The sequence below is a fragment of the Saccoglossus kowalevskii genome, chromosome 4 (genome assembly GCF_978046115.1).
Source record: "Saccoglossus kowalevskii chromosome 4, keSacKowa6.1, whole genome shotgun sequence".
Taxonomy (NCBI): Eukaryota; Metazoa; Hemichordata; class Enteropneusta; family Harrimaniidae; genus Saccoglossus; species Saccoglossus kowalevskii.
In genome coordinates this window covers 10687026-10701765 of record NC_140644.1, presented here as the reverse complement: position 1 = coordinate 10701765, position 14740 = coordinate 10687026, and the positions used below count along the sequence as shown (strand labels likewise).

The window sequence follows — 14740 nt, the reverse complement described above, 5'->3', positions numbered from 1 at the left end:
ATTACTCAGGTCAATGCTGGATGGTGTTCTCACCTTGTTAATCATCACTCAGGTCAATGCTGGATGGTGTTCTCACCTTGTTAATCATTACTCAGGTCAATATTGGATGGTGTTCTCACTTTGTTAATCATTACTCAGGTCAATATGGGATGGTGTTCTCACCTTGTTAATCATCACTCAGGTCAATATGGGATGGTGTTCTCACCTTGTTTATCATCACTCAGGTCAATATTGGATGGTGTTCTCACTTTGTTAATCATCACTCAGGTCAATATGGGATGGTGTTCTCACCTTGTTAATCATTACTCAGGTCAATATGGGATGGTGTTCTCACCTTGTTAATCATCACTCAGGTCAATGCTGGATGGTGTTCTCACCTTGTTAATCATTACTCAGGTCAATATTGGATGGTGTTCTCACTTTGTTAATCATTACTCAGGTCAATATGGGATGGTGTTCTCACCTTGTTAATCATTACTCAGGTCAATATGGGATGGTGTTCTCACCTTGTTAATCATTACTCAGGTCAATGCTGGATGGTGTTCTCACCTTGTTAATCATCACTCAGGTCAATGCTGGATGGTGTTCTCACCTTGTTAATCATTACTCAGGTCAATATTGGATGGTGTTCTCACCTTGTTAATCATTACTCAGGTCAATGCTGGATGGTGTTCTCACCTTGTTAATCATCACTCAGGTCAATGCTGGATGGTGTTCTCACCTTGTTAATCATTACTCAGGTCAATATTGGATGGTGTTCTCACTTTGTTAATCATTACTCAGGTCAATATGGGATGGTGTTCTCACCTTGTTAATCATCACTCAGGTCAATATGGGATGGTGTTCTCACCTTGTTTATCATCACTCAGGTCAATATTGGATGGTGTTCTCACTTTGTTAATCATCACTCAGGTCAATATGGGATGGTGTTCTCACCTTGTTAATCATTACTCAGGTCAATATGGGATGGTGTTCTCACCTTGTTAATCATCACTCAGGTCAATGCTGGATGGTGTTCTCACTTTGTTAATCATTACTCAGGTCAATATGGGATGGTGTTCTCACCTTGTTAATCATCACTCAGGTCAATATGGGATGGTGTTCTCACCTTGTTAATCATCACTCAGGTCAATATTGGATGGTGTTCTCACTTTGTTAATCATCACTCAGGTCAATATGGGATGGTGTTCTCACCTTGTTAATCATTACTCAGGTCAATATGGGATGGTGTTCTCACCTTGTTAATCATCACTCAGGTCAATATGGGATGGTGTTCTCACCTTGTTAATCATTACTCAGGTCAATATGGGATGGTGTTCTCACCTTGTTAATCATCACTCAGGTCAATATGGGATGGTGTTCTCACCTTGTTAATCATCACTCAGGTCAATATTGGATGGTGTTCTCACCTTGTTATTCATTACTCAGGTCAATATGGGATGGTGTTCTCACCTTGTTATTAATCACTCAGGTCAATATGGGATGGTGTTCTCACCTTGTTAATCATCACTCAGCTCAATATGGGATGGTGTTCTCACCTTGTTAATCATCACTCAGCTCAATATTGGATGGTGTTCTCACCTTGTTAATCATCACTCAGGTCAATATTGGATGGTGTTCTCACTTTGTTAATCATTACTCAGGTCAATATGGGATGGTGTTCTCACCTTGTTAATCATCACTCAGGTCAATATGGGATGGTGTTCTCACCTTGTTAATCATCACTCAGGTCAATATTGGATGGTGTTCTCACCTTGTTAATCATCACTCAGGTCAATATGGGATGATTTCTCACAGTGTTCATCATTATTCAAGTCAATATGGGATTGTTTCGCACCTTGTTAATCATGACTCAGGTCAATATGGGATGGTTTCTCACCTTGTTTATCAGCACTCAGGTCAATATGGATAATTTCTCACCTTGTTAATCATCACTCAGGTCAATAAGCGAGAGCTCTCACCTTGTTGTGCCACACTTGTTACAACTGTAGTCGGTCCTCCAATACTAACTTGCATACTGATTGGAGACTGCCCATCTGTCAAGGAGGATGTTCTCCGAGTGAGTGAAGTGGCATTGGTAGTAGTAACAGACTTCACCAGAGGTGGGGGAGGTGACTTCAAAGTTGTAATTGGGTACAAGGGTAGCTGGCCTGTTAGGTTGGCAAAAAAGGGCAACATACATCACTAAGGGGGAAAGCAATAACTAGAAAATAAATTACAAACAAGCAAATTATACAACCAGTAATTTAAACATGCAAACATGATATAATTCATATTAAAATAAAAATGTAAACAAGGCATCAGGAGAGTTTATTGGAAAAGGGTAACTTGCACAACAATGATTCAGAAGCTGATTGAACATCAGCAATTTGCCGGTATTTTTTCAAAATTGGCTAATTTTGTTCAATCATTTCAGACAAAGGCCAAAGGACAAAGAGTAGTTCCTGTTAAATTTACTGTTTCACACTCAAAATATGCCAATATATTTAGAAATGTCCCATGTAGTATTTTGGACAAAATGTTCAAATCTAATTTTGAGACACATCCCTGCACAAAATATAAAATACTAATGGTGTGATAGAAAGTAAAAAAACAAAAAAATTTTCCATGAAGGCAAATTGAGGGGATCACATTCATAATTGAAAATTAGGTTGTGGGGTCACATGTCACAAGCACTGTAAATAAATTTCACAATAACTGACAAAAACAGAGAGGAAGACTAACCATGCACCATCAAGGTTCTCATGCATCAAAACAAGTATAACTTCACTTGAAAATTAGTTCAAATGTAAAATTGTATTCCTATACCCAATCATGAATGATTACCCAGATAACACATCACTTATCCAAGTTGAGTCATAATTCGGACTTAAACTTCAAACAGGAAATAACTTGTCCACTGTGGTGGCCATTAAAAATGCAGTAAACATATTACCCCACACAGGTTCTTTGCAAAAAGTATATAGTATATTTTTTTACAAAATTCAGAACCTCCCCAAGACAAAAACGATATTAGGCAGCTCACAGATCATCTTGGGTATTTTTATCCTCGTTCAAAAAAACAAACAAAACAATACAAACACACAAAAACATCAACTGACTCATGAAAGATATAACTGATGATACTTGATTTAGTGTGAACAAGCCACAAACTTCAAACTCAGCATTACAGCATTGATAATTTCACACAACTAGAAGCTTCAAATACTTTTATATTTGCAATTTCAATAAGAGAGTAAGGAATAGAGTTTTCAATATGCTCTTAGATCTGATGCTTTTTCTATTTCAAGGTTAATGCCCGAATAATGATGCAACCTGGATAATCACTGTTGTTTGGGTAATCACACAGATAACATCACTCTGGGCATAGTTACACATAGATTCATTGAGCCATTTTTGGATGAACTCGGAATGGCTTGATTCCAAGCTAAATCAATTCAACAAAATAGAGTAAACATCACCAGCTCAAAGCCAAATGCGAGAAAACAACATCAGTTGGTGATATGTTAAATCCAGGAAGTTACATGACCTTAATGTCACATTGCTGTATTTAATTGCTATATACCTGTATACCTTCACCTTTATTTGAAATACTGTACTCAGGACAATGCAGACTACCTACCTGCTACTGTAACAGCAGTAAATGTATTTGCAGGAATAGAAGCTGATGATAATGTAGCAGCAGGGGCACTACTGGATCTAGAAAATATAATACATTACATTAATATATCTTATACACGACTTGAAATGACACATGCATATTAGGAAAAGACCATATCACACAAGATATATCAGCAAGCATGATGTGATAGAAGATAATGTGACATGACAGCAGCACACATGACACATGTTGAAATAGTATTTACTGGGACAAAAATGACTGCCATTCGGTCAAATGTCAACAAAACAAATCAAAGTGCATATTTTAATCATATAATCATGGCAACATACCAAGAAGTCAAAGTCGATTTTTATATTACAGACGACACTAACTAGAGTCTATTATATCAGTTTTGCTTTATTGTGTATCATCTGGCACAGTCCCAGTTAGTTATGAACCTAAGTTATTTGTTTTGTTTATACATGTAGTAATATAGTACGAGTACTGTAAAATCTGTATTAGAAGCCGCGGCTTCTATTAAAATGGTACAATGCAACAGAGGGGATGCGGCTTCTATTAGAGCATCTACACATATGAGAAATGATGAATTTTTGGTTCTCAATTATTCAAATAGAATGGATGCGACTTCTATTAGGGATGCGGCTTCTAATACAGATTTTACGGTACTTGTCTATATTGAGAGATATTGCTCTGGAACAGTAATAATTAGAACATAATGGCCACCGGTTGTCCATTTTGAATCCGATCGTCAAACCAACACATCTGTATATCTATGACATGATGTATAATGAATATATAAAACTTGAACATCAGTCAAAGCATGTCAGAGATATGACTCTAGAATTGCTTTCATTAAAACAAAATGGCCACCAGTCAGCCATTTTGAATTTGATCTGAAAAACAAAATGACGTGCATCAGGGACCCATAATGTCCAATGTATGTACCAAGTTTGAACAAAATCCATTTGTAAACTGGTAGCATAGTGGTTGTCGCATCAGACTCATGATAGGTAGACCCAAGTTCAAATCCTACCTTAGGCTGTACATCAAAAGGATCGACCCCTGTGCCACAGACTCAATGGGAAAGCCAATTCCACTGGCCGAGATTCATTCACTAACGAATGTGACTTTGAAGGAACCTTGGTTAAAAAAAAAATATCCATTTGATAGGGAGATGGGCACACAGCCCTGTCATGTAGTCCCTAACAGGAAATGACTTCTGTGGCAAAATGCACTAGCACTTGCAATTTTCACTTACAAAAAAGAAAAAAAGTCAGGAGAGACAACAGCGACACTCAATGTCCGTAACTGTTACCTGGCACAAAAACATTTAAAAAAAAACAGCAGAGAAATGCGTAATTTTCCAGTACAAAAATGGCTGTCATTCGACCATCTTGAATCAGATCGTGAAACAAATTGATGTGTGAAGTTTGAATTGAATCGATCCAGGCATGTCTAAGATATAGGTCCGGATGCACACACGCACGGACACACAGATGTACACATAGAGCTCAATGCATAAGTCCCCTGTTTAAAATGTGAATACAGTGTCTATAAATACTACTTTCTATCTTACTGCTCTAATTTGGGTTATATCCATGGGTAGATTGTAAGTTATTGGGTCTGCCGATAATCTGAGAGCACCCATGTACCAAGTTTCATGGAAATCTGATTAGTTGTTTTTAGATATCAGTGGAAAAGACATACATACAAAAATTTAAATACGAACATACACAGACAGGCAAGCTATCTGTTTCACACAAAACTAAGTTAATGACAACAACTTACCTACTGAATTGAATAGTCTGTCTACCAGGTATTCTACTACCAGTTGATGCTGGTATTACACCGGGCTGCAACTGCTGTGGCTGTAGTTGTAATTGCTGTTGCTGTACTTGTTGCTGCAGTTGCTGTGAATGAGCCAGCTGTAATTGTTGTTGCAGCACAGCTTGCTGTGCCAATAACTGCTGTTGCTGAAGCTGTGTTGGTGTAGTTAATGTTATACCTAAAAACATAACGAAACTATTACAACATTGCCCATTGAGAATCTGGATGATGCAGACAAGGTGATTAGCAAGAAAACTAACCACCTTATAAGAGAAATGCATTTGTTTACATTTTCCATATGTATGCATTATCTGGTTGATAAAAACCTTCAAATCCAAATATAAAACAAGAGTTAGTAGAGCTATCTCAATTCTGGTAATTTACATTTTGGTTTATGTGACGTTTTTGGGGTTACTTTATTGTATGCAGAATACATACTTTTGCAACGGTGTTATATGTCATCTGATCACCCGAGTGTATTGATATGTAAAAAAGTAGTGCCATTGGTGTAACTGAAAATGGCAGAATAAACAAGAAGTTTAATTTGAAAGCGCTCTGGTTTCTTTGATGTTTTGTGTGTTTCTAATCAACACATCACAATTTATAAACATGTAGACTTGAAAACTGAATGTTTTTCAAACATTTTTTTTACAACCATATTGTGGTAAAGAAAAAAAACCCACAATCATTGTGTGTTTTCATGACAATCAGCAATAGCACAATGGACAGGTCGAAAAATGGCTATCTAGACAATGGCACAGACTTTCTGAGCAGGTGTATGAGGTTCTGTGTATGAGGTTCTATCAAAAGCTGCAAATTAGCTAATTAATATATACTGATATTACCCTAAAAACTATCAGGTCTGTGCAGTGTCCTATGACATCTATGTACCAAATTTCATTGAAATGTGATGATTACTACTTTAAATATCAAAAGCTGAAAATTAATTAATTATGCAAATTAGGTAATTAATATGTACTCATATTACCCTAAAAACTATCAGGTCTGTGCAGTGTCCTATGACATCTATGCACCAAGTTTCATTGAAATGTGACAATTACTACTTGAAATATCAAAAGCTGAAAATTAATTAATTATGCTAATTAGATAATTAATATCTACTGATATTACCCTAAAAACTATGAGGTTTGTGCAGTGTCCTATGACATCTATGTACCAAGTTTTATTGAAATGTGATGATTACTACCGTACTTGAGATATCAGTGGAAAAGCCGAATATTGATTAATCATTATGCAAATTAGGTAATTAATATTGGACAGATTTTTGCCCAAAACTAATCAAATCTGCGCATTAGTTTGGAGCATCTGTGTGCCAAGTTTCATCAAAATCCAATGAGTGGTTCTTTAGATATCAGTGGAACAGTCATGGAACAGCTAAAAATCAGCTAATTATCATGCAAATTAGGTAATTAATATGCATGGATTTTTACCAAAACCTAATCAAATCTGCGCATTGGCCCAGAGCATCTATGCACCAAGTTTCATCAAAAACTGATGTATGGTTCTTGAGATATCAGTGGAACAGGCGGACACACACACACACACACACACACACACACACACACACACACACACACACACACACACACACATACACATACAGACACACTAACTGCAAAGACTCCCTTTTTGTGCTTCGCACACAGGAGTCAAAAATGTCATAGCAGGGCAGATGCGGAACCATGTGTGGATATTGCAAACTGCAAACAAATATGTTCATATCGAGCTGACCTATACAATGAACATATGGCATATAATTAATTTCATAGAAGCTCATATCCAAAGGTCTTCTAGTGAGGCAGATACAGAATGCTGTATTGGAGATACTGTGAAATAAAACAGAGCTAAGCTTTCATTGAAAAACATATGAAATAAACAATTTTACCTGTTTGTGCTGTAGTTTGACCAGTAGGACTTAATATATTAGAACTAAGACTACCATGGTTGTTGAGTTGGACTCTAATGGGCGTGGTTTTCTTACTTCCACCAACAGCAATCTGATTGAAGGCAGCAGCATTTCCATTAGACTGTCAAAATACAAAGCACAAGTCATAAATGACACTGCCTTCGCTAGTTGTCATTCTAAAGTTGCATGGACATAAATTGGCAAACGTGATTTCTATGGCATTTCAAGTTTATAGCACTCTCCATCCAGGTCAGCATTATTCTCAGCAAGGAAACCAGATAGCACCAAACCAGTACACAAACAGTATACAAATCAGATCTGCAAATATGTAGAGTCAGTGTTGTGTCTGTTTGGATAAACTAGCTTGTGGCTCTGGATTAGTTTCAATATCTCTAATAAGGACAAGATTACTTCTCATATGACAATAGTGCAAAAATTCAGAAAAATATTATCAAGTTTTTATTATCATACATTAATATTAACAAATCGTGTGAAATTTTATGTACAGAGAAACACGTATTTATGCTTTGGTTGACAAAACTTCTCAAAGTAAAAACAAGCAGCCAGTCGGCTGAGATAGCTCCGCTGTAAGCAATGCACATTTCAATTAAAGAACAGAAGATATCATTAGAAAATGAACAATATGTATAGTATGTATAGCAATCAGACTTGCTGTTTTCAACAAGAAGTCAAAAATATCACTTTTTACCAAAAATGACCAAAATATTCACCAAAATAAGAGAATTTAAGATATCATCACGAAATGAACAAATCTGAGAAAGGTTCACATGTAGTATCTATATATGTAATATCAAAGCAATTGGACTTTTGGTTTTTAACAAGAAGTCAAAAATATCACTTTTTACCAAAAATTACAAAAATATTCACCAAAATTAGAGAATTGAAGATATCATCATGAAATGAACAAATCTAAGAGAGGTCTACCCCAGGTACATACACACCAAGAATCATAGCATTCAGGCTTGTAGTTTTCAAGAAGAAGTCAATAAAGTAAAACATTGACACGAACGACGGACACCGATGTACAATCACTCATATGATAAGCTCCGCTCGACAAAGTCGACAGCGGAGCTAAAAAGAGGACCTGAGAAACTTTATATAATTGTCAGACATGCAGCGAATAGTACCGGTATGTTTTTGTAATACATGCAGTTCCAGTGGCTCTGGTTTCTGAGAAACAAATTCTTGCTCTGCACCTGAAAAAAAGAAAAAAGAACATTTAGTTCCAAAGTAAGCAGAGGTTGTAGCATATGTGCTCCTATTGGCTGTTAGATTTAATTAAAAAAGATATTTGAGTCTTTTTAGTACGAAAAAATATTACTTAATAAATTTATACCAGCCAGAAAGAAATTGCATTTCACACTGTACTATTTTAAACACGTTCTACCAAAGTCTAGGATGAACTAATTCACCAGTCTGTTTCCACTCTACAAAGTTGTCAAATTAATATTCACAGGATTCTGCAAAAATAAAATATTAAGAATGTGCAAAAAGCCAGAGTACTTGTGTTTTCAATGTCATTAAAATCTGACCAGGGATATGCCAAAAATTTCACTCGAGCTGAACCAAATGGATGCCAAGCTAACAAAAGAAATAAAAAATACTATTGAGAAAAATACAAAAAAATAATACATTTAATATAAAAGCAGATAGAAGTGCATAAAAAACAAATCAGCAGAGGTAGTGATCATGTAACCTAAGTGTATGTCAAATTTCCTTTGAACTGGATTGCGGTGTTCATTCTAGAAAGTTGTCTCAGATTGGCTGCTAATTTGCATATTAATTTGCATACTAATTAACATATTGTAGTTGTATTAAAATAATATATAAAAGTTTTGAAAAAAAAAATTATGACTATTAAGTCAACATCATTAATCAACATCATATCCCTAAATGCACAATGTCACCAATTAAAAACATGGCTGCCGTTAAATCCATCTCAATCGAGGTCCGTAATTTATTTTCCTGCTCATAATGGAGATAAATTATGGTAGCTAAACATTGAAATTGCCACCCTGACTTCAGTACCGAAATAAATAGCTGATTGGGAAAATGTGTCTCTGTTGACAGATGTTCGACTTACCAATAAACTTCAACACGACATGGAGCATGTCCCGGTCACGTGTAGTAACGCACTCGGGTATCATATTTACTTCAAAGATAATTTAAAAGTGATGATAGATTCATTGATATTGAATTACAGTACTTTTCAAATTCATCATTGCTTTCAAGCAGTCACGGTTGGTCGAACTTGGCTTGTGTTTTCTCGATAATTCTAGTCTAATATGTCGTCACGAAACCAAGTTTTAATCTGCTAGCAGTGGCCAATGAACACCGGAAATAGCAATCGTGCATAACAGAATCACGATCAGCGTGTTCTAAACTTTTACGTTTTTATTATTCCAGTATTTTATATACCAAACGTTATTCCCAAGCCTCCTAAATGACGAGATAAACTTTCGATTCACACGTTTCATAATCAGTTTTTGAACTAATAGCAGGACTGTTTTTCTGGCAAAGTGTGACACTGTGCGATCGCTAGTTTCTCACTAAAGTCAGGACAAAAAAAGGATAAATCAAAGTTCATAATAAATACCATAAGCACAGTTTCTTACCTTTGAGAATTTAATCTATATAAGCCTTGTGCAAAGAACGATACAGTCCCGGAATACAATATCCTCAGATGAAAACGACGCTGATTTCCTCAGCGGTTAGACTGGCGCATGCGCAATACGGTAATGCCAGTTCTCTTGCAAGATGTCGTTAAAACTCGGATTTTTCCGGCAAATTTCGAAATTTTTACTAGTAAAATGTTGAAAATCACAGAAAAACACAATGAAACTTTGGCGAATCAAAAAAATACTCGGCGTGCATATGTATGGCATTGAGAATTACATATGCACCAACTTGGGAAAACATTGGACAGAGCATATCAAACTTATAAGCGGTAAAAGACAGACAAACGGACGGACGAACGAACGGACAGACAGACGGACGGAACCCAATCTATAAGCCTTCGGCTAAAAATTGCAAAATCCACATTATACATATGGTGGCCATGTAAGTAGATAGCAAAGTGCGGTCCACGGACAGGTACTGTAGATCATGAACATTATGCCATATGTTGAGCTTTGGGTCTTTCTTTTTAATTTTTTATTAGGCCACACTGAGTTAATTTTATGGATGACATCCGCGCGGGCATTAGTTTTCGCCTGTTCTCAAAAAAAAAAAAAAAACTCTGACGACGAGTCTCCACAGATTGGTTTTCTGTCCGGAACTTGCTGACTCATATTGTCACAAAGCACCGACTTGTCGTAAATGATCTTCTGCACATGCGTATTGCGTTGCCGGGAATTCCAACATGGCGACCACGCCACCAAAATACCTGAGCATAAAAGTTCAGAGGAAAAACAGAAGGATTGTCGTACGCAATTGATGTCGGCCAGGGGGATGTGACGTTTACACAGCTATATGAGAGATTGGTAGCAGCAAGCGAGTTTCGCCCAGACGACTTTAAGGACATATTGTCCAGGGTGGCTGTCCCGGGTTTCTTCGTCAACGATGACAGAAATGGGAGAGGAGTGGAGGTGTATGGTGGCCTAAAAGTCAGTTTGGTTGCTTTGTTCGCATTGAAATCGACAAAACTGCAATGAAAGCAGCGGAAGCTCCTCGGCCGAAGTCCGCTTTCGTGGTGAAAAAAAGTTTCAAAGCTACTGTGTAACATGTCTTTTTTGTGAGCATAGCAAGAGAACTGATTCGCTAATTCAAGATGTTGCAAATGACTTTATTATATATTCAAAATGGCCGCCAAACAACGTCTTTTTTCTCCACACACACTTTGTAAATAACACTCAAAAAAAACGTACTGACATGATAGATACACGTTATTGAAAAGAAAATTAACACAAAAAATAAACGTATTCATTTTGGTCATTATTTCAATGAAAATAAATAAATAAAGTGATACTGATATATTATTACGGAAATTAGTAGTACTTGGTAATTTTTGAGTCTCAATATAAAAGGTCAATGTAGTCCTGTGGTTTTAGTAGCATTTTTTTTTGGCAGGATTTTTTTTTTTTCGCCCTCTCACATTAGTTTTGAGGTCTCCAGGGGATGTCATCCATAAAATTAAATCAGTGTGGCCTTATTTTTGTAATTGTATTTCATGAGTGCCTGTAATTGGGGAGACCTGTTGGTATAATGAATGAATGAATGAATGAATGAATGAATGAATGAATGAATGAATGAATGAATGAATGAATGAATGAATGAATGAATGAATGAATGAATGAATGAATGAATAAATAAATAAATAAATAAATAAATAAATAAATAAATAAATAAATAAATAAATAAAACAAAACAAAACAAAACAATCAATCAAATAAATAAATGAATTCATAGTCACTAACCTGCAGAGTTGTTACCATACCACTGCTTGTATTCACATACATATTGGGAGCACCGGCTACTGCAATCTGTTGAACTGCACCAACCTGCTGCTGCTGCTGCTGCTGTTGTTGTTGTTGTTGTTGCTGTTGCTGCTGCTGCTGCTGTTGTTGTTGTTGTTGTTGTTGCTGCTGCTGTTGTTGTAGTAGTGCAAGATTAATTGGTTGATTTATTGAAATAGTAGGAGATAACAATGATGCTTGTCCCGGAATAATGTGCGATATTTTAACTGATCGTCTACCTTCTTCTGTAAATAGATCTTTGAATTGCTGCAGATACCTAATAATGATAGAAACACATTCTTAAACAATTATTGACTGCTTGTGAAAGTTGAAAGAGACGTTTATTCACTTTTATTCACCTTTTGTTGTGTTCTACCCAAAACTGTGAGTATTAACTTTTAATTAATTAAATTTACTGAATTGCTGTATCAAGATGGCATCTTGGGTTTAATCTTCACCAAGGAGATTTATGTTTTGTCAGTGCTGGTTTTGGTTGTCAGCAGGATAACTATGAATTTCCATGACATTTTAGACTGTCCTTGTGATAAGGATCAATCGATCAGATTTTGAGAGAGATCTGGATCTGATTGCTATAAAGATATGAAAGGATTTTTGAAAGGATTCTTCACTATTGCCAGATAGGATTGTACAATGTAAGGATAAATACCTTGCATCTGCAGTGGATCATATAGCATACAATATACATCTAAGACAATTCTAAACAACAGTGATATGTTTACAAAATATATGAAAAAAAAAAAAAAATTACCTTTGGACATTCGCTTTAGTTCCCAGTGGAAATCTACAAATAGAAAATAAAATAGCAAACTTTGTTTAATTATATGTCAATAACAGTTACTCAGACAGTTATAAATACTTGCATATGCTGAAACATGAATTATGTCTCCTTACTTGCATATAGTGCCAGGTCTTCTTGGGTCACCTGGGTGATAGTCTCTATCAATATACAATTCTCCAAGATAAAACATATCTGTTTGTCTCTGCAGTATCGTAACTCGAGCATGATAAATCTTATTATTGTCCCTTTCTCTCTCAAGAACCACTTCTTCAACTGTAATCTGTGGAATACATACAAGTAATGTGTCATGCAACAGCAGCAGCCGATGGTGAATACAACAGATACAGCAGGTACCACTTGCACTCTGATCACTAACAGCTAGAACTATAACCATAGACCTTGAAGAACATATTCTAAGGTCTATGCTATAACTGAGGACTAATGACTATTATTTGCATGTACCAACTGGAACGCTTGACATGTGCCAAAAGTTGCATGTGCTGACTCGACCACTTTTCATGCAGGCATGCCAAAGATGCCATATGTTATTAGTTGTGCATATGCTGACTGTAGGAAAGCTCATTATGTATGCACGCAAAGGGTGCTACATGACTATTGTGTCTGCATCCACTATGGTTGATGCCTTGTGCAGTAATACACAGAGTCAGTATTGATAACATGGTGTTTTTACATGTATCTCCAGACCATATACGCAATGGTTATAGTACTCTACTATGTCGTCATTTGCAATAAAATACCATGACTTAATAATATACATATACATCAGCAAATTTTATACAATCTTCCTTACAGATACATATGCACACATTGAATGTCAAATAGGTTGGTTGGTACTTATATTTAATTGAATACTAACTAGAAATTACAACATATTTACTTACTGGTGTGTTGTCGTTTGTTAATCTTGGTTTCTCAAGTGACCTTGCAAGCTGCTCAACCTAGGCATAAATATACGAGAATATATTGGAATGAATATTTCAAATAACACAGTTTAAAGTTGTATTTCCACTATGTAAATTTGTGAGGTTCCATCCCCTGATTAATTTTTATAGCATAAAATATTGAAATTGTAGATGGGGTAATGTGAAATTACTTGCAAAATATGAAATTCAATTTAAGACGACCTCTTAAATTAGACCTTGAAGGTAAGTTACATTACAGATACATGTAGATTTGTCTATTGAATAGAAACCTCTTGCACTCCTCACATTTTCACTACCATTTCCCTCTTTTTATCACAAATTCATAAAATAGTACCGTTTATAGTCTGCACTCTCCTTCAGAACAATGGGATAAAATTGTTCGTGAGTTTAACATTACAGATTTAAACAAGTCATTGAAAATGACACAGTTCCCGTTAAATATTTGAAAGTTCTCTTTGTGCTCGTCATATTAAAGTGGAGGGATTGTCGCGAGCGTGTCCTTGAAACTTGAGTTCCAAGTGGCGTATACAACAGATTGTTTATTTACATCAAAACACGTGTTCCGTGTAGTAGTAATATGGCCAAAAATAAAAACAGCCGTTATTCGGCCACCTTTGATCTGATTATGATACACACTGATATGTATGATGTATGTGCCAAATATGTATGATGTATGTGCCAAATACGAATGAAAATGGTACATAAATTGTGAAAATATAGTAGTACGGCCAAAAAGTCAGATGGCTGTCAATCGGCCATCCTTGACCTGATTTTGAAACATACTGTCATGGACAAAAAACATGCATCCTAACATGTGCCATATAACATGTATGTGCCAATTTGAATGAAAACTGACAGAGCACGTCCAAGATACCGCATAAAAAAAAACCACAAGATGCCTGCCAGTTGACCATCTTTGATCCAATTGCGAAATAAATTGTCATGGACATGTATCCTAACATGTATAATCTATGTACCAAGTTTGAATGACAACTGACAAAGCATGTCCAAAATACAACATTTTCAAACAACAAAGATGGCTGCCAGTCGGCCATTTTGAATTGAATCGCTAAACCACTGCATGTACATATGTCCCACATAAGGTACTAGGCACATGCAAAGAATGAACGGAATTGGTCCACAGGA

General features: G+C 36.0%; 1 protein-coding gene across 3 annotated transcripts in view; it reads right to left on the bottom strand.

The window, feature by feature from the left end:
* Positions 1–14740, bottom strand: part of LOC100379077 (uncharacterized) — a 34734-nt gene that overhangs the window by 5946 nt on the left and 14048 nt on the right. For all 3 annotated transcript variants that reach the window (XM_085497756.1, XM_085497757.1, XM_085497758.1), the window contains 8 exons: positions 13553–13609; positions 12764–12930; positions 12621–12653; positions 11813–12128; positions 7356–7497; positions 5411–5627; positions 3623–3699; positions 1962–2150 (listed from right to left, as the gene is read on the bottom strand). In XM_085497756.1, coding sequence (XP_085353882.1) covers positions 1962–2150; positions 3623–3699; positions 5411–5627; positions 7356–7497; positions 11813–12128; positions 12621–12653; positions 12764–12930; positions 13553–13609 — 1198 coding nt within the window. The remainder of the gene's footprint in view (positions 1–1961; positions 2151–3622; positions 3700–5410; positions 5628–7355; positions 7498–11812; positions 12129–12620; positions 12654–12763; positions 12931–13552; positions 13610–14740) is intronic.